At 39.1% G+C, this 21,557-nt stretch overlaps 1 protein-coding gene across 4 annotated transcripts in view; it reads left to right on the top strand.

The window, feature by feature from the left end:
- The window catches only part of SCEL (sciellin), a 276,458-nt gene that overhangs the window by 241,234 nt on the left and 13,667 nt on the right, over window positions 1–21,557 (top strand). For all 4 annotated transcript variants that reach the window (XM_062195295.1, XM_062195297.1, XM_062195296.1 and 1 more), the window contains 2 exons: window positions 18,176–18,238; window positions 21,180–21,272. In XM_062195295.1, coding sequence (XP_062051279.1) covers window positions 18,176–18,238; window positions 21,180–21,272 — 156 coding nt within the window. The remainder of the gene's footprint in view (window positions 1–18,175; window positions 18,239–21,179; window positions 21,273–21,557) is intronic.

Below are 21,557 nucleotides of genomic sequence, written 5' to 3'. Positions count from 1 at the left end.
AACCATGTATACAATATCAGAGAATTCTGAATTTGTTTGTATAATTAGTCTTACCAGTAAGTTTTCCAACTTCTCATATTTTCTTCTTACTTGTTAGGATTCTTTATTTTAGTTTCAAGAACTCCCTTCAGCATTTCTGGTGAGACAGATATGGTGACAATAAATTCTCTCAACTTTTGCTTGTCTGGGATATCTTTATATGTCTCTCAAATCTGGAGGATAACTTTATTAAATCACTACTCTTGACTGGCAATTTTTTTTCCTTCACCACTGTAAAAGTCTCATCCCATCCCTTCCTGTTCTGTAAGGTTTCTGCTGGGAATTCTAGTCAGGAAAGCTAAGACTGCTTATGTTATTTGCTTTTGTTCTCTTAGATCTTTGAACTCTTTAACCTTGGAGAGCTTGACTATAAAATGTCTTGGGGTTAGACTTGGTTAGGTCGAATGAGTTAGGGACCTTTAACCTTCCTGTACCTGGATAGAAGCATCTCTCTCTAGATTTGGGGAATTTCCATCATTATCTCTTTGAATATGCTATCTACTCCTTTACCATTCTAAAATCCCTCTTGAATCCAAATAATTTGAATATTTGCTCTTTTTGTGCTGCCTTATATTTCCTATAAGCTTTTTTCATTCCCCTTGATTCCTTTTCCCCTTCAACTGTGTATTTTCTTTTTTTAAAGATTTATTTATATATTTATTTTAAAGGCAGAGTTACAGAGAGAGAAAGAGAGAGAGACAGAGAGATCTTCCATCTGCTGATTCACTTCCCAAATGGTCACAATACCTGGAGCTGGGCCTGGCCAAAGCCAGGAGCCAGGAGCATCTTCCAGTTCTCCCACATAAGTGCAGGGACCCAAGCCCTTGGGCCATCTTCCACTGTTTTCCTAGGCACATTAGCAGAGAGCTAAATTGGAAGTGGAACAACTGTAACACAAACCAGTGCCTTATAGAAGGCACAGGTGTTGGCTTAACTCTCATACACCACAACGGTGGCCATCAATTGTGTATTTTCAAATAGCCTGTCTTTATTTATTTATTTTTTTAAAGACATTGATGTATGTATTTATTCATAATTGACACATACAATCATACATCCATATGAGGTCCAGTGTGGTATTACAGTGCATGTACATCACATCTAATGACCAGGTTAATTAGCATACCCGTCACCTCAAATGCTGATCAATTGTGTTGGGAGCATGCAGAATCCCATTAGCTACTTTGAGACACACAATTAACTGTTCAGTGAGTACCCTACCAACTTAGCCCTCCCACCCAGCTGCACCCGTGCACCCATGGCCCATACTCCTCCTGGCCTCTGGTGATCCCTTTTCTTCTGAGATCAGCATTCTAAGCTTTCACACCGAAGTGAGAACATGCAGTAGTTTTCCTCCTGTGCTGACACAATGTCCTCCTGCCTCATTTCTGCTGCATCCTTTTTATGGCTGAGTACTATTCCACTGTGTAGAGTTATCCACGTGTTCTTTATCCACTCGTCCACCAATGAGGCACCCAGATCGACTCCACACCCTGGCTGTGTGAACAGTGTGAATAAACACGTGAGTGTAGGTATCTCTTGGGCATTCGGCTTCCTTTCCTTCGGATACATAAACCCACAATGGGACTGTTGGGCCGTGCGGCAGTTCTGGTTCTAGATTTCTGAGCAAACCCCGTAGTTTCCCAAAGGGCCGCACTGATTTACATTCCCATCAACAGTTTAGGAGAGCTCCCCTTTCCCTACATCTTCACCAGAATCTGTCTTTTTTGTTCTTTAGCGATACTAACAGGTGTGATAATATTTTACTGTGGTTTTAATTTCTCTTTCCATGACGATTTCATATACTTGTTGCCCATTTGTGTATCATGGCTACTCAGATCATGAAATAGCCTGTCTTTAAGCTCATTGATTCTTTCATATTTTTTTATCTATTCCATTGATGTCATATTTGGAATTCACTTAGTGTACTTCTCAGTTGAAGGAATTGTGCTTGCTTTTGTTTAACTACTTCTATCTCTCATATCTCTCTGCTCAGATATTGAGTGGTTTCTCTTTGTTCTCTTGAGTTTGATTAAAACAGCCGTTTTGAAATCTTTATCCAAGAGTTTGAAAACTTCATTTCCTAGCTGCTTGGTTTCTGGGACCTAGTTTTGTCTTCAAGTAAGGTTACATTTCCCCAGAAATTCTTCATCTTTGTTTATATACAATGACAGCTGCACTTTTTAGAATTAGTAATATGTCTTTGTGTCTGTCTTTCTGAAAATTCTCTACAGTCTGTGTCCTCTGAGCCTATGGATACTTCTGCGATTTCGTAGTAGGTAGCACCCTAATTTGAGGTTTGCATCAAGTGTGCTGTTTTTACCGATTCAGTCTAATACTCCCAAACTCAAATTTGTCCCAAATCTGTAGTTGATGTATTATTCACTATTAATTGGGGAAGTGCTTAAAAATGGATATTCTGCTTCTGCTAGCCTCTGATCTAGGCATGTGGCAGACTCAGTCTCCTTTTCCTATGTCCGTGAATGCCATGAAACTAGATCAGATCCGGAATGGTCAGCCCACCAAGACCAGTGGAACATGGGATTAGGAGGAAAGCTTACCCTGTTATGGGACTGAAGTGGGCTCACTGTCAGCTGGCTGGGCTGTAAGACTACTCAGCTGGGACTGCAAAACTCTACTGGGTGTTGATGTAGGTCCAGAGGCTCTATCTGCAGCTCTGGGCTTGGGGACAGGGACCGATGGGAGCTGCTCAGTGCTGGCTTTTAACAGTCTGACACTGAGTCCCAAAGCAGTCCTGTGTTTCTTCACTGTCTGCCCAAAGTTACTGGAAACGAGATAGAAGCAGCTCCTCAGCTACTCAGGAAAGACTTCCATGGATCACACTTAGGTCTCACAGTCACCAGGCCCTGTGCAATCTTGGGAGCGCACACCAGGTCTTCAAGAGGCTGGTGGTGATGTTTACTAAAGCAAGTCTGACTCACAGCATGCAGGTGTGTACCTGTTACTGGGGCAAGTCTAGAGGCTCTACATACAGTCACCGGCCTTGGGATGGAAACTGTTAGAATCTGCCCAGCACTAGGCTTTGCTAACCCAGCACTGAGTCCTAAGTCACAGACCTGTTGCCCCTTGCTGTATGCCATTGGTTGGAGAAGAGTGATAAAGGCAGTCCTCTGGCCACCCAGCCTGGCACCAGGTTGGTCACACTTGGTTCCCACAATCACAGGTCACTACAAAGTCTTGGGGGTGTCCGCCAAGCCTGCCAGAGTCCTCCAGTGACACGTGCCAAAATGAGTCTGACCTCTTGGAATGCAGGTCTGTGCCTGATGCCTGGGAAGTCTACAGGGTCTGTCTGTGAGCACCGGCTGGGGACTAGAGGCCTTTGGGCTTCATCAGGTACCTGGTCTCTGCGGTAGGCCCCGCTCTGGGCTTCAGGTATAATCATATGTGTCCTCCTGCAGAAGTTTTGCTTTTTCCTGGCTGTGCAGGTCCCAAATATTCACCTCTGTTGGTATGGACCTGGGGTCAGATTCAAGAGTGCTAGTCTGATGGAATTTTTCTCAGTGGGGCTGGCACTGGGATTCAGCTTGCTCTTGTGCTCCTAAGGAGGAAGAGCACTGGGGGAAGAGTGATACAAGCAGCTCTTTCCTTCTTGCTTTCTTTTTTTATTTTTTTATTTTCTTATTTTATTTATTTATTTATTTTTTATTTTTTATTTTTGACAGGCAGAGTGGACAGTAGAGGGAGACAGAGAGAAAGGTCTTCCTTTTGCCATTGGTTCACCCTCAATGGCCGCCGCGGTAGGCGTGCTGCGGCCGGCGCACCGCGCCGTTCCGATGGCAGGAGCCAGGTGCTTATCCTGGTCTCCCATGGGGTACAGGGCCCAAGGACTTGGCCCATCCTCCACTGCACTCCCTGGCCACAGCAGAGAGCTGGCCTGGAAGAGGGGCAAGCGGGACAGGATCAGTGCCCCGATTGGGACTAGAACCCGGTGTGCCGGTGCCGCAAGGCGGAGGATTAGCCAGTTAAGCCACGGCGCCGGCCTCTTCTTGCTTTCTTTAATGCAATTTATGAGGCCCTGTGGCCTCTCACCTGACTTCTGTAGCTCCTGTCAAGGTGACTTTGTGTGTGTACAGCTGTTCATATTGGTGTCTGTAGGAAAATTGTTGCCTGAATCTCTTATGCAGCCACCATCTTGGACTTTCTCCCAATGAGGACCCATTTATAACCTGAGTGTCTCCTGTCAACAAAGAAATATACCACACTCTTCTGGAATCAACTGCACTGTTTTGGAATCAGTTCTGAGTTTCTTATATGGACAAAGACAACCTAATATTTCTTGTCCATAAGACTTCCATGACTAAAATAAAAACGAGTAAAATTAAATAATAAAAAAAAATATTTTGGGTGTGTGTGCCTGAGGCCCCCAGAGGCCGGCCTCAGCCTCTAGGTAGGACTTGGGGCCTGTTTAGAGCGTGGGCTGGCTCTTGTGTGCCCTGGGGCGGGCGAGAGGCAGACCAAGCCCAGCGTGGCCAGGCCTGCTGGCCTGACCACGGGCCTCTCTCAAGCTGCGGCCTGTATTCTGCCCTGCATTCGGCCAGGCACCTGAGCTCAGCCCTGTCCCCAACGCGCCGTCTTGGGCTGCGCAGCACTGTGCGTGTGTGCCTCCCACCCCGACACCTAACTCACTGCCCTAGGCCCTGCTCTAGAGCTCACGGGCCTCCCAGGTTGCCCGCAAAAAATATATATATATATATATATATATATATATATATATATATATATTGAAGAAGTTGAATCATCTTGAAAAGGATATTCAGAGTCTTCCAAATTCCAGATCCACAGCTAATGTGGGCTCACAGAATTCTGCAGCAGAGTTTAAACGTGACCATCCATGTTAAGTTCTGATAATACCATACATTTTGCTATTTTTTTATTTAAATTTTTTTTAACTTTTATTTAATGAATATAAATTTCCAAAGTACAGCTTATGGATTACAATGGCTTCCCCCCCCATAACTTCCCTCCCACCCGCAACCCTCCCCTTTCCCACTCCCTCTCCCCTTCCATTCACATCAAGATTCATTTTCAATTCTCTTTATATACAGAAGATCAGTTTAGTATATATTAAGTAAAGATTTCAACAGTTTGCACCCACATAGCAATACAAAGTGAAACATACTGTTTGAGTACTAGTTATAGCATTAAATCACAATGTACAGCACATTAAATGTGTTCTCCCTGATCGGCGACAACTAACTGAGCACCAAAGGGGATACCTGTTGAAGTGAAATGGACACTATGAGAAACAGTGACTTGATCAGCTCTTGTCCTGACTGTTGATGTACAATGCAATACTTTATCCATTATAGTATTTTTTTTTGTTCTAGTACTATTTTTTGAACTCTGTAATTAACACACAATTATTCTTAGGTGTTTAAATTTTAACTGAAAAGTGACCCCTGTTAAATATAAGAGTGGGAAAAAGAGAGGGAGGAGATGTACAATTTGGGACATGCTCAATCGGACTTGCCCCAAATGGTGAGTTAGAAACGTGCCAGGGGATTCTAATACAATCCCATCAAGGTGGCATATACCAATGCCGTCTCACTAGTCCAAGGTACCAATGCCAGCGCACTTGGTAAAGTGATAAGTCTAAATACACAACCGATCAAAAAGATAGGGTATGTGTCGAAGAGATTTCACAAATAAGACCAGTGTAAGCAAATAATGAAGGATAGAATTAAAAGGGAGAGAATGATCCTGCGGGGGAAGCAGGACACACAGCAGACTCATAGAATGGCAAATGCCCAAAACAGCACTCCTGCCTCAGAATCAACCCTTGGGACATTCGGATCTGGCTAAAAGGTCCATGAGAGTCTCACAGGCATGAAAAGCCATGACATGGTGGCAAAAAACAATCTAAATGAAAGACCCTGGTGAACAAGACCCCAGCAGAAGGAAAAGGCCATCAAGGAGAGAGGCGCCTTTCTCCACTGTGGCACGGCCTTGACTAAACAAGTTCAGAGTTGGTGAACTCAAAGGACTTCTATAGCCTAGACAGCTCATAGCAAGAGTCTCGGGTGATTGCTGATGTCATAAATAGGACTGCCAATTGTTAAATCAACAACGGGAGTCACTGGGTACATGCTCCCCACGTAGGATCTCTGTCCTTAATGTGTTTTACTATGAAACTTAAAGACTACTAGTGGAACAATACCCTATACCTTGTGCGGTTGTGTGAATGCAGCCTGTTGAAATCCTTGCTTAGTATATACTAAGTTGATCTTCAGTATATGAAGGTAATTGAAAATGTAACTCGATAAAGGGCGGGATGGGAGAGGGAGAGGGGAGGGCCACGGGAAGGAGGGAGGTTGGGGGGGGAAGCCACAACAATACAAAAGTTGCACTTTGTAAATTCACATTTATGAAATAAAAAATAATAAAAAAAAAGAAACACAGGAGGGAAAGCTAAAATACAGGAGAAGTAAGAAGAGATGATCATAAAGTATATGACAATTAATGTATTATGAATAGAGAACCATGCACACATACAAATGCAAAGTTAATATTCACACAATTCTGATACAATCACACTCCACATAATGAATGGCATTTTGGTCACCGATGGTGGTCTCATAAAATTAGGATAGGAATTAAAAATTCTTTCTTATATCTTAGCTGTTGTAACATATTACTATGTAGTTTACTCAAGTGTTTTGGTGATACTACTACCCATAGCATAGCAATATAATGTATACATTATATAAAACTTGACAAAAATAAACACACACACACACACAAAACAATTGATCACACTGATAGGTCTAAGAGTCAAACACTCAAACAAGTGTGTTTGATCACACAAACAAGACTAGTGTCTGCTAATACTAACAGATAGAATCAAAAAGGGAGAGAATGATCCAACATGGGAAGCGGGATACACAGCAGACTCATAGAATGGCAGATGTCCTAAACAATACTCTGGCCTCAGAATCAGCCCTTAAGGCATTCGGATCTGGCTGAAGAGCCCATGAGAGTATTGTAGGCTGGAAAGCCAAGACACTCTGGGGGAAAAAAAAAAAAAAAAAGACCTAAATGAAAGATCTCTGTGAGTGAGATCCCAGTGGAAAGAACGGGACCATCAAAGAAGGAGGTACCTTTCTCTGAAGGGAGGAGAGAACTTCCACTTTGACTAAGACCCTGTCGGAATAAGATCGAAGTCAGCGAACTCAAAAGGCTTCCATAGCCCTGGCAACTCATGACTAGAGCCTAGGGAGATTACTGACGCCATGAACAGGAGTGTCAAATTATTAAATCAACAACAGGAGTCACTGTGTACTTACGTCTCATGTGGGATCTGTCCTTAATGTGTTGTCCAATGTGAAGTAATGCTATAACTAGTAATGAAACGGTATTTTTTTTTTTTTAATTTTTGACAGGCAGAGTGGACAGTGAGAGAGAGACAGAGAGAAAGGTCTTCCTTTTGCCATTGGTTCACCCTCCAATGGCCACGCGGCTGGTGTGCTGTGGCCAGCGCACCGCGCTGATCTGATGGCAGGAGCCAGGTGCTTCTCCTGGTCTCCCATGGGGTACAGGGCCCTAGGACCTGGGCCAACTCCACTGCACCCCCTGGCCACAGCAGAGAGCTGGCCTGGAAGAGGGGCAACCGGGACAGGATCGGTGCCCCGACCGGGACTAGAACCCGGTGTGCCGGCGCCACAAGGCGGAGGATTAGCCTAGTGAGCCACGGCGCCGGCTCTGAAACGGTATTTTTACACTTTGTGTTTCTGTGTGGGTGCAAACTGATGAAATCTTTACTTAGTATAACTTAATTGATCTTCTGTATATAAAGATAATTGAAAATGAAAAAAAAAAACTTGGTTTTAAATTGGAAATTGCATAGAAAGCTAATCAATTTTTTAAAAATATCATGTAGGATTTCTGTCCTTAATGTGCTCTACATTTTGCTATTTTTATGTGGTATCTTTCACTTAAAATGATTTTTAGTGGGTTGCCTTGTGCTAGATGTCCTACTTGCTCTGCTAACATGGAATTTTGTCATAATAAATAATAGCTGGAAATCAGAGTCCAATACTCTGAGATGAAGAGAACAAATTGGCATGTGATAAAAAACTTCCAGTCCACTAGGAGAAGAAGGCAGGTTAATACACTGACGTATCTTATGGATTCTACCATATTTTCTATAGTAGTGCCTTATTTTTCTCTTTCTGTTTGTATGTTTTTAATACTAGAGTATTGGGGTCTATGAAGTATGAAGGCAGCCAAAAGGAAATTGCTACTAAGAGAGTAGCATTTATTGAACACCTAGGATGTGACTGACAATTTGATGCATTTGATCCTCACTCCCAGTGAGAAATATATTTATACATCTTATTTCATAGACAAGGAAATTGTAGCTCAAAGATACTAAGTAGTGTGATTTCAAGAAAGAAATCACACTCTGAATCTAAACTCAGGTACTTCTGATGTCACTACCTATAGGAAAAACAGATCTGGGTTAAATCAGCTCAGACTCCGTTGTTTCCATCTTCATATTCCCCTCCTGCTTCCCTCCTTTCCCCGTACCTAGTAAATGGACTATAATCAGATATATTTATTGTAGAGAATTATTATTAAAATGATGGAGAGAAATCACTTGCGACACTGAAATTTTCAAAAAACAAAAACAGCATTTGATTTTTGGCATGAACCTTGCTGCAGAAAATCATATGGAAACATCTTTGTTAAGTAGAACCAGTTCTTTTTGTCCCCTTTTTTCTTTTAAAGATGTATTTATTTGAAATTCATTGAAAAAGGGAGAGGGAAGGACAGAGAGGAAGCTCTGCCATCTGTTGGTTCACTCCTCAAATGCCAGCAACACCTGGGACTGAGACGAGTTGAAGCCAGGAGCCTGAAATTCGACTACTCTACCACGTGGGTGGTAGGAGCACAGGTCCTTGGGCCACCATCTGCTACTTTTTCCCAACTGCATTAGCAGGAAGCTGGAACAGAAATGCAGTAGCTGGGACTTGAATTTGGCATTCTGATATGGGATGCGGGCATCCCAAGTAGTGGATTAGCCTGCAATACCTTCCCCAGAACCATTTCTGTATAGTGGCATTTGCTGGGTAGACTGTTCTTTTTCTCAGTCAGTTTAAGGAGCTTCCCAATCATATTGGAAGCAGTTAGGTTTAATAATTGCAGTGAAATAACCATGTGCCATGTTGACAATGGTAGCTTTTTCAATAGAGTTTTGCTTTTTGTTTTATTATAAGAAGCTAATTTTATATAAAAAAGGTCATCTTTTTTTTCAGCAATTTCTGATCAAATATCTATAGAACAAGGGCATTTACGTTGTATAAATTTGATTACTATGAAAAAGGAATTTAAGGGGCCGTTGTTGTGGTGTAATGGGTTGAGCTGCCACCTTCATTGCCGGCATCCCATATGGGTGCCTGTTTGAGTCCCAGCTGCTCCTCTTATGATCTAGTTCCCTGATAATGCACCTGGGAAAGCAGCAGAGGATGGCCCAAGTCCTTGGGCCCCTGTACCCACATGGCAGGCCTGGATGTAGGTACTGATGCCTGGCTTCAGCCTGATCCAGGCCTGGCCATTGTGGCCATTTGAGGAGTAAACCAGCAGATGGAAGACATGCCTTCTCTCTCTTTTTTTTTCTCTCTCTCTTTCTGTAACTCTGCCTTTAAAATAAATGTCATTAAAAAATAAAAGGAAATTTTAAACATTAGCTATCATGTTGTTTTAAGGTGACAACTTGATCCACTGTTCTAATTGATGTCTGATTATTCTTTAGTGGTATTCCAGGCTTGATGATAATTAGCCAGGATGTTTGGGAAATATCACAAAACCTACAGGGAAGCCCGAACCATCAATTTGTGAGAAGTGACTTCATTCAATTGGTCTACTCACCTGTGCGTACAATGTCTCCATGCTACCCTGTTGATTTTAATATAGGTAAAGAAAGGGATATTTTAAAGTGCCTCCTGGCAGGAAGAATCAGCCACAAGGCGCTTTTACATCAATTCCGTGTGACCCAAGCACTGATTATTTAATAGTATAACAGCCATGAATCAGAGTTCTTTTATGTGACTTTGCTGACATTTCCAGCAGCTGTATATTTAATTCACAGTTAGGGGCTGAATAAACCTCAGTCATCAATCAGAACGTAAGCAGGCATCCATGTGCTCCTTTTAGGAACACAGCAACCAGAACAAATGCAGATGTGCACAGAATTTTCATTTATTCTATGAGAAATTGCATGATTTTTTGTAGTAACACTTTCATATTTTCAGGAACCAACATTATAGATGTTCAGTTCTGCGTAGCCTATAGGTTTTTAGACAAATTATTAAAACTGAACTTCTTTTCCCAATTGAATACTGAAAAGCACCTAGTGACACAGTGACCTATCCTTCATCTAAAGTAGAAAGTAATATGCTTAACTCTTTATGTTATTATGCTTCCATTTTTAAAAAGATTTATTTTTTTATTTGAAAGGTATTTATAGAGAGGAGGAGGAGAAGGAGGAGGAGGAGGAGGAGGAGGAGGAGGAGGAGGAGGAGGAGGAGGAGGAGGAGGAGGAGGAGAGAGACCTTCCAACTGCTGGTTCACTACCCAAATGATCGCAATGACCAGTTCTGGGCTAGGTCAAAGCCAGGAGCCAGGAGCTTCATCCAGGTCTCCCATGTAGGTGCAGGGGTCCAAGCCCATCTGTTGCTTTCCCAGATGCATTAGCAGGGAGCTGGATTGGAGGAGGAGCAGCCAGGACTTGAAAAGATGCCCATATGGGATGCAGGTGCTGCAGGCTATGGTTTAGCACACTGTGCCACAGGGCCAGGAAACCTATGCTTCCATTTTTAAGGTCTTCCTATTTGTTAATACACATCCTCCAAGTTTTTAGTTATTCCCACAAGTAAAGAGTCTATCTTCTTATTGCATATTTTTCTTATTTCTGTCCAAAACATTAACTTGGGAGTAATCTTTTGACTCTTTCTGTTGCTTCATTCCCCATAATAAATCACTTTGGACATTTCTCCTAGTAACCTCAGAATGTGGTCCAAGACACCTCATCATCCCCACTATTGTAGTCTAGATTACTGTTCAGCTTCCTTCTGTTCTCTGTTGCCAGTCTTGCCTTCAACTTGTTCACAATACAATAGATTTATCTTCCTAAAACACAAATCTGATCATGGCATTCTTCTGGTTAAAATCCTTCAGTTCTCACCATTACATTTGATAATGACCATGCTCCTTAACTTGGTCTCCAGAGTCTACCGTGATCTGGCCTCCATGGGCTTTCCCAACTGCATCTCCTATTACTCTCCATCCACAAGCAAACCCCACTCATGTACCCTCTGCCTTACACACTCTTCATTCCCATTAATCATGATGCTGTGAATTATTCCTGCTTATTCTTGGAGTATAAGCTTAGGTGTATGTCAGTCAGGCTGTGGGATGCCTCCGATCCCCTTATCTGCATCCGGTGTTCTGTCCAGATTTTTGTCCCGAACTCTGTCCTTCCTGTCCCATAGCATTTGTCTTCTCTCTTTCAGGTTATAAGATCTTTAAGGATAAAGAATAGGTTTGCCTTGCTCTTTCATCTGCAATGCATAGCTAATGCTTGGTGTATTAAGCATTTAACCAATATTCTCTGAATTAAAGACTAAATTCAAAACTAATCAATGTCATAGGGAAATCTACTTAGAAAAGGTATATTTCCTTCCAACTCTAACATTCTGACCCCCTATGAGTGAAGCCAGATGGAAGGAGCCTGATTTCTTATAATTGGTGTCCTTACTTGAGCCTGTAAATGTGTTTTGCTTATGACATACCTTGAATGAACTATAGTGAATTAGAACCACTGAAATTTTATTCACATCTTATATTTCAGATACCTAAGTTTTTCAGCTTCTTTATGGACCTTTACATTTCTTTAGCATAAAGCTGTTAAGACTCCCTCACTGAAAAATAATTATAAAAGATATATAAAAATACTATGTATATAAAAATACTATGTATATAAAAAATACACCACAACACCACCCCCTTAAATTTCTTTTTCATAGTAAAATTAAGGCCATTTTGATATGTCAATTAGTTGAGTATTTGTACCTGTTGCCTCAGTATATTCTATACTCTTTTCAAAAAGACAAATACAAATATTGCTTTTGAACTAAAACCTAATGCCCAAGATTTAGCGCCTGGTATAAAAGAAATACCATAGTAACTTTTGTATATGTGGATTCTTCATTTTGTAAGCATGTTTGATACTTTACAAAAGCAATTTAAGTTAGCTGTGTAGAAAGAAACATATTGTCATCTATTAATAAATGCCTTCCACACCCATATGAGGGAGAAAGAGCAGTTAGGAGTGAGCAGCATATCCTAAGAAAATTTGTATAGTAAAAGACATATTTCCTGGATCGCAGAATCCCCATTTTTTTAGCCTAATATCCTCACTAAGGGAGTGTTATGTTTTTTAACATGGCAGTGGGAAATAAATGACATTTTTACAATATGCGAAAATTCTTACATTCAAATATTCTGTGTCTCTATCCCATCAATAACTCATATCTTCTCCCCAAAATTTGATATATACATCAGAAAAACATCATTTTTTTGATCTTCACATACTTTCATTTAGGAGGGAAAAGTAATTTTCAGATTTCATATAATTTCCTTTAAGAATTCAGCCTACTCTGCAGAGTGAGTAGAAATTCTTTTATTTAAAAAAAATTTTTTCTTTACCTTTCTGTTTCTTACCCCTCCAAGAGAAACCTTTTGTTTAAGGAATACAGATTTCATACATTTCATTATTACAACTTTACGAATATAGTGATTCTTCCCACCATGTCTGCCCTGCCACCAACTCTCCCACCCCTCCTCCTCCTCCATCTCACATTCCCAGTCCCATTCTCCACTAAGATCCATTTTAGATTAACTTTATACACAGAAGACCAACTCTATACTAAGTAAAGAGTTCAACAATTTGCATGGAAAAAAAGTAAAAAAATAAAACAAAAAACTTCCTCAACAGTCATGACAAGGGCTGCTGTTCAAAGTCATTGTGTCTTGAAGTTCATTTCACTTATCTTTTTAGAAACTTAATTAACTCTAAAGAAGCACCCAAGAATGATACATCTTTTGTGAATACTTACACATACTTATAATACATTTTTTGAGAACAGAAGTCCTGCATGGAAGTTAGTGCACAGTGTTGCTTTTTATTAATTTAACAATTAACACTCTTATGTATAATGTCAGTGATCACCTGAGGCTCTTGACATGAGCTGCCTAGGCTATGGAAACCTTTGAATCCACAAACTCCATCAGTATTTAGACAAGTCCATAAGCAAAGTTGACGTTCTCTCCTCCCTTCAGAGAAAAGTACCTCTTTCTTTGATGACCTCTTCTTTCCTTTGGGGCCTCACCCACCAAGGTCCATCATGTAGGACCTTTTTTGACACAGTGTCCTGGGTTTCCATGCCTGAAATGCTCTCGTGGGCTTTTTTAGCTAGAATAGAATGCCTTAAGGGCTGATTCTGAGGCCAGAGTGCTATTTAAAGCAATTGTCATTCTATGAGTCTGCTGTGTAGACTGCTTCCCATTGTTTGAACATTCTCTTCTTTTTAATTCTATCTATTATTATTACCAGATCCTTAATCCTATCCATATGATCACTTTAACACTTAAGATGGAATTTTTACCACCCAGCTTAAGGGGATTTGGGGTCCCATGGCAAGTTTTTAAACTGTACCCTTAGAAGTAAGTCTGTAGGAATGTGTGTAGAACTATACAGCTTTATAGTTACAAACATCATACGTTTCATAATTACAACTTTAGGAACATGGTGATTCTTCCCACTGTGCCCACCCTTCCCCCCATACTCCCAACTCTACTTACTCCTCCCTCTCTTATTCCCACATTTATTTTTTTTTTTACTGAGATATATTTTCAATTGACTTTATACACATATGTTTAACTCTATGTTAAGTAAAGAGTTCAACAGACAGAATAAAATGACAAACACTCTTCCTCAACAGTCAAGACAAGGCTGTTCAAGTCATTGCTTCTCAATGTGTCAATTTCACCTCTATAGATTGCCTTTTAGGTGCTCTATTAGTTATCACAGGTCAGGGAGAACATGTGGTATTTGCCTCTTTGGGACCAGCTTATTTCACTAAGTATGATGTTTTTCAGATTCATCCATTTTGTTTTAAATGACTGGATTTCATTTATTTTTACAGCTGTGTAGTATTTCATGGTGTACATATCCCATAATTTCTTTATCCAGTCTTCATTTGTTGGGCATTTGTGTTGATTCCATGTCTTAGCTATTGTGAAGTGGGGTTTTGACTTGCATTTCCCTGATGCCTAGTTATCCTGAGCATTTTTCACAAGTCCGTTGGTCATTTGGATATCCTCTTTGGAAAAATGTCTGTTTAAGTCCTTTGCTCGTTTCTTCACTGAGTTGTTCATTTTGTTGTTGTAGAGTTACCTGATCTCCTTATATATTCTTGTTATTAATCCTTTATCAGTTGAATAGTTTGTAAATAATTTTTCCCATTCTGTTGGTTGCCTCTTCACTTTCCTGAGTGTTTCTTTTGCAGTACAGAAACTTCTCAACTTGATGTAATCCCACTTGTGAATTTTGGCTTTGATTGCTTGTGCCTCTAGGATCTTTTCCAAGAAGTCTTTTCCTATGCCAATGTCTTACAGGGTTTCCCCAATAGTCGCTAATAATTTGATGGTATCAGGTCATAGATTTAGGTCTTTAATCCATGTTGAATGGATTTTTGTGTAAGGTAGGGGTCTTGCTTCATACTTTTGCATGTGGAAATCCATTTTTCTAGCACCGTTTTTTAAGAGACCATCCTTGCTGCAAGGATTGATTTTAGCTCCTTTGTCAAAGATGAGTTGGTTGTGATACTTGAATTGATTTCTGGCATTTCTATTCTGTTCCATTGGTCTGTCCATCTGTTTTTGTACCAGTACCAGGCTGTTTTGATTACAACTGCCTTGTAGTATGTCTTGACATCTGGTATTGTGATGCCTCCAGCTTTGTTTTTGTTGTGTAGGATTGCTTTAGCTATTTGGGATCACCTGTGTGTCCATATGAATTTCAACATCATTTTTTCTACATCTGAGAAGAATGTCCTTGGTATTTTTATTGGTATCTCATTGAACCTGTAAGTTGCTTTTGGAAGTATGGTCATTTTGATGATGTTGATTCTTCTAATCCATGAACATGGAAGATTTTTCTACTTTTTTGTATCTTCTATTTCTTTCTTTAATGTTTTGTAATTCTCATCATAGAGATCTTTGACATCCTTGGTTAAATTTATTCTATGGTATTTGATTTTTTTGTAGTTATTATGAATGGGATTGTTCTTAGAAGTTCTCTCTCAGCCATGATATTGTCTGTGTATACAAAGGCTGTTGATTTTTGTGTATTGATTTTGTATCCTGTGACTTTTCCAAACTCTTCTGAGTCCCAGTAGTCTCTCAGTGGAGTCTTTTGGATCCCCTATATATAGAATCATGTCAACTGCAAATAGGAATAGTTTGACTTCCTCCTTCTCAAAATGTATCACATTGATTTCTTTTTCTTGCCTAATGGTTCTGACTAAAACTTCCAGGACTATACTGAATAGCAATGGCGAGAGTGGACATCCTTGTCTGGTTCCAGATCTCAGTGGGAATGCTTCCAACTTTTCCACATTCAGTAGGATGCTGGCCATGGGTTTGTCATAAATTGCCTTGATTATGTTGAGAAATGTTTCTTCTATACCCAATTTAAAGCATCATTTTTACAATGGGTAAAAGTTAGCTCTTTAGCAGTTCTCTTTATCTACACAATTCGTGATTTTCTCAGAATTAATTCCAACTGCTCATAAATGTGTAACATGTTAAGGTCTTCCTTCTACTGCAACTGCCTTGGAAGGGTTTGAAGTCAAGCCTTTGCTCAACCCTGCAGCATTTGGCAGTGCTTCTATAAAAATCTTTTTTCACACTTTGATTCACAGTTCTTCATTTTATGCAGCAGTGTAAAAGACACCGTGCAATAGATGTGATCTTAATTAAAGAACAACAATTTGTTTTTACATCTTTTGGCTTGGAATATTTATAGGTAGTTTGAATTCTTCTATTGGATTTTCTAATATAGTTGATGACATTAATCAATATAAATAGCCAAAGCAAATGCACATTTTGAACTTTCTATGTTGACATAATTATTAGTCTATTTTATTCAGATTAAAATGTAATAATATACTCTAGCAAACTTAATATGTGGAACTTTTTAATTAAACAAGAAACTTCTATGAAACCATTCATGATTTTTTTTTATTTGATGATTGACAATTGTATCCCTTGGGGAGCATGTTTCTTTGAAGGCATGTGTAGGTTCCAAGTTTGGGGTATAGTTGTTGGATTTGTGAGATTCTAGCTTCTGCTCAGGTCCCCTACACAATAGCTAAAATCCAAAAGTGTTTGGGAAAGAGATGCAGGCAGAGTAGAGATGCAGTATTTGCAGCAGCTGTAAGTGGAAAGAGCTGGAGGAATAGAGGATGGCGACCATCAGGCTAAAAACTACATGTAATCACCTGTGAGCAGAGGCAGATCTGTGCTCATTTGCTAGAAATGACATAACAAAGCACCAGACAGCATGGCTTCAACACGTGTGTTTATTTTCTCAGTTCTGAAGGCTACTTGTTCAAGATTAAGCTGTCACCAGGATTGGTTTCTTCTGAGACCAAGAGGAAAGGATCTGTTCTAGGCTCTCCTTGTCTTGTATATGGCTTTCTTCCCCATGTGTCTTCGTTCATTCTGTGCATGTCTGATTCAAACTTTCCTCTTGTAAATATTTCAGTTATGTAATATTGTTACCCCCTGTAAAGAGCCTGTCTTTAAATAAGGTTGTATTCTGGTGTCCCAGTGGTTAGGACTTCAACATATAAATTTGGGAGCGTATACAGTTCAACCAATAACAAATACCAAAAGTAATTAAAATCAGTGATAGCATCTGTGTAGAAAAGGAAAGAAAGGTGTATTTAGGAGTAAAGTAAGGCAGGCACTGGGTGATTGATAGAAATGGAGGTGAAATATTCATAACTGGCTTCCTGGTCTTGGTCTACATGGTCATAGATCACACCATGTACCTAGATATGGATGGGGCGGACCACCTTAAAGGCTTAGAGTCTAGGCTAATACCTTCTTCTCAGGCCTTTGAATACCTTTTTTCCAGACCAGGTAAGGTAGTAACAGATCTCTCCAAAGAAGAAAGAGAATTTAAATTAATTTAATCCCACAAATAAGTATGGAGCAGCTACTAGTTGCAAGTCCATGTTAGGTCAGAATGATATGACCTCACTCTCTAGTTGAAATGAAAGCCAACAATTTACTTCAAACATGGTGCTCATTCCTTCAACGTTAGCAATGGAGGAGAATCACTGCAAGAGACAAAGTTCAAATTGGCCAAGATTTGCATTTCCTGGTGACTATTCACCATTTGCCACTGCCAACCATCCCAATTCCATATTCCCAGGAAACTGAATTATGGAATACCAGAAACCCCCATTTCATTTTATTTCACTATCTCCAAGTTTTTAGTGAAATATTAGTCAAGCAGGTGGCATGTCCTGAACTCTCAACTCTTCTGTAAATTGGTTAATTTTTCTTTGGAAAACTTGGACTTTCTGAGCCTCAGATGCTGTCCTGAGGAATTTCGTGATAAAGAAGAGGTAATCTATGGGAAAATACACAACAGTACTTTGTGACACAAAGGTAGTACTCATTAAATGTAAGCTGAGTGTAAATATCAACCAGTGGTTTCTTTTCAAACTAGATTTCCCATACCTTGCAAAAAATAAGTTCTTTATTTCTCTCTCACAATGTAGTCCATACTTAACTATTTGATTCATAAATTCTATGGAACAAATAGCTCAGTGTCAGATTTTTATCTTGTAGAACACAAATGACTGTATCTAAAATAATGTGATGCTTTTTAAATTTTATTCTAATGTTTGTTTATTTCCTAAAATTATGCTGTAGCTAAATAATATATATGTATATATTTGCACATGGTGCATGTTTATGTGTATATATATATATATATATATATATATACATACATATGTATATATTTCTTTTTCTTTAGAGATCAAGACCTGGCAAATGTAATTGAGGTAAATTCTCATGTGTCTGAAAATAAGAATGGAAGGTAAGGTTTATTATAATTTTGAGTATCATATGTACTTGTATTAATATTGTAACTCCAAAATATTTTTCTGGAGAATTGAACTGTAGTATGTTATTTAAATATAAAAACTGTTCAATGACACAAAATTATGTTACAGGGTGCTTGGTAGCCTATAATGAAAAAAAAAATTTCACACAGTTCCAATTCTGTGAGAATTTCTAACCTGGGGCTTGCTGTTCTATTGTTTAGTGTTAAAGGCATCATGGAAATTCAAAACTGTTTTCTTGGGCTGTGAGGTTTATTTTTACTTACTGTTGCTTGGTAGGTTTTCAGCTGTGCAGAAAGCACTCTGGGAATCTCTTCCTTGGATACCCAGTGCTAAAAGAATGCACAAATTCATCACAGCCGCAAAAGAAGCAGAACCCAACTTTGAAATTGTTTTTTACACCAAGGAGTATAAATGCTTTAAAACTGCTATACCTTGTTTGCCATTACAAGGACAATTAGAATAAAAGCTATACTTCATTTTTGTTACAGACTGTTTAAATTAGGAAAAGTACAACTTTTCCATGATTAGCAATTGTTTCCCACAAAGAAATATAAGGGAAACCTTAAAAATAATTCCTATATTTTATCTGACAAATATGCAGCTGCTTTTCTGTTCCTTAGGTAAAGTGTTATTGTGTGTGGAGACTGGAAAAGATGGGCAAAGAGCTGGCTTGCTTTTTTTGTTCATTTGCTGTGCTTTGTTTTGTTTTGTTCTATAAAGTCTACAAAAGGCTCTTCAGTCTAACCTTTTTTGTTCCCTTAATTCACCAAAATCATCATCTGTCTTCTTTTTTGTGATCCTAAGAAAGCCTTGGATACATTGAGGAAGGATAAATTATCAGTAGGTTTTTGCTTGTCCTGGAAACATTTCTACTATTTTGGGATAGGACTGGGCCTTCCCATTACTCAATCAGATTTGAATGTTATTTAGAAGTGATAGAGGTAAAAAGCTATTACAGTACCTGATTAGGCATCACTAAGGAACTCTCCATTTGATATGATGGAGAAGTGCTTCAGCTTTATTTGGTCTTTTTGGTGGAGTGTGTTTTTTTCAATTTTATTTAAGTTATGCTAGTTTCATATATTTCATATATACAGATTTAGATTCATAGTGGGACTTTCCCTCCCTCCCACCCACATTCCAACCCTTCCCCCAACCTCGGATTTCCAGTCTTAATTTTTACAGCAAAAAGTATTATCGGTACACCTAGTGATCTTATAATTAACCCTACTCTAAGTAAAGGAGTTCAGCAAATAGTATGAAGAGAAAGGAAGCAAAACAAAGTAAATCAAAACTAAACAAAAGATTGTTCCTCAATGGAAAAAACAAGGGCTACAATAATCCATTCTCAAGATGTCTATTTCACTCCAATATATTACATTTCAGGTATTCTATTAGTTGCATCAGATCAGGGAAAACATATATTTGTCTTTTTCACAATTCACAATAGCTAAGATATGGTATCAACCCAGGTGAAGCACAGTTTGATAAGAGAGATTAATAAGGAAAAATACGAGTATAGTCACATTGAGGGTTGAGGATTCAACTAATGAATTTGTGGGAAATGCAGTTAAGTACATAGCAGTTCTCTTTGCAAATGATTTCACTCTTCTGTTCAGAGGTTTGACAGACTCTTGATTTTTGGTTTTATGTGCCTGAAGACAACATGAACACATTTCAAACTCACTGCTCAACTTACCCTTTCACACCATCTATTTATTAAATTTGTGATCCCAAGAAAGCCTTTGATAGGAGGAGATAGAAAAAGTTGTCAGTAGGTAGTTGCTTTTCCTGGAAACATATATAAATTTCACATCATCTATTTGTTATATATTTTTTATTTCTTTAAAGCTTTATTTAGTTATTTGAAAGGCAGAGCTACAGAGGGAGAGGGAAGTGTGTGTGTGTGTGGGAGAGAGAGAGCTTGAGAGAGAGAGAGAGAGAGAGAGAGAGAGAGATGCATCTTCTGTCTGCTGGTTCACTTCCCAAATGCCCTTGGTGGCTAGAGCTGGCTGGTCTGAATCCAGGAGTCAGGAGCTTCTTCTGGGTTTCCCACATGGGTACAGGGGTCCAAGCATTTAGGTCATCTTCCACTGCTTTTCCAAGTACATCAGCAGGGAGCTGAATGGGAAGTGGAGCAGCAGAAATTTGAACCAGTGCCCATATCAGATGTCAGTGGCCCTATTTGTTATATTTTAAATATTCAAATATATTAGGGACAATAAACCTAAGTCAGAACTGTCTAAATTATTCAGATAGCTCAGCGTTAGTCCACTTTAAAACCAGAAGACATAGATGATATGTGAACAAATGTCTGCTTTTTCTTTAAGAAGGATAATTCTTGACTTAGATCTAACTCTCCTTGAGGTTTTCATGTCTCTCTTATGCAAGGGATTAGTAATATGAGGGAGGAAAAGGAACTAAAATTTTCACCCTTACATTAAAAATTTCCTCTGTTCTATCGGAAAAAGCAAATATGTCTACTCTTTGTTAAACCTAATTACATTGTTGTTTAACAAAAATCTAAGAGTTCTGCAGTCTTCAAAATATTGCTTTCCATTAAAAATGGAAACTGAAATTTCTCTGGATCACTTTCATTAAATTGATAAATTCTCAGATATATTATATAGGGAAGCTTTCTACAAAGGCACTACAGGTAGACAGTGTTACAGGAACCAATCTCAGTTGGTTTCTATCTTTGATGAAAAGGTGTTCTAGTCTAGCCTTAGATATGTGTCCATTCTTCAGGATTATTCTCAAAGCTAAGATAGTAGTGTCTGTGGAAGGAATAAAATAGAACAAGAACAAGATACCCTGTTTGTAAAATATTGTAAATTGAACAGAATTTTAATAAAACAAGGAACTTCTAAGTGGCTTGGATTTTAAGTGTTAGGTGCTTGCATTTGTTATCAGACTGGATGGCCAACTCAATGGATTCACCGGAGCTCCGTGCAACCAGTCCACAAGGACCACTACTTATTCTTATGAATCCAGGAACAATTTCAGGTACTGTGGTCAATTACAAAACAAATGACAGGACTATTCTTCCTCTCTCTCTCTTTTCTAAAATCTATATCCAACCTAACCCTAACTTTAAAATGCAGAAATTGCTGATTTTATTCTTACACATAAGTGTTGAGTCGTTAGCAACCCTGTCATTGTTGTGACATTTGGATAGAAAAGTGTAAAAATGAGATGTTTCCTTTAAAAATTTACAATTTAAAAAAGCATGATTGTGATACCAGTGTTGACGTTTGTTAGGTGGATTAAATGTTTCATTAAATCATGTAG

This window comes from Lepus europaeus, chromosome 6, assembly GCF_033115175.1.
Source record: "Lepus europaeus isolate LE1 chromosome 6, mLepTim1.pri, whole genome shotgun sequence".
Lineage (NCBI taxonomy): Eukaryota > Metazoa > Chordata > Mammalia > Lagomorpha > Leporidae > Lepus > Lepus europaeus.
Note: the sequence above shows the minus strand (reverse complement) of the source record. Positions and strands in the feature narration are given on the sequence as shown.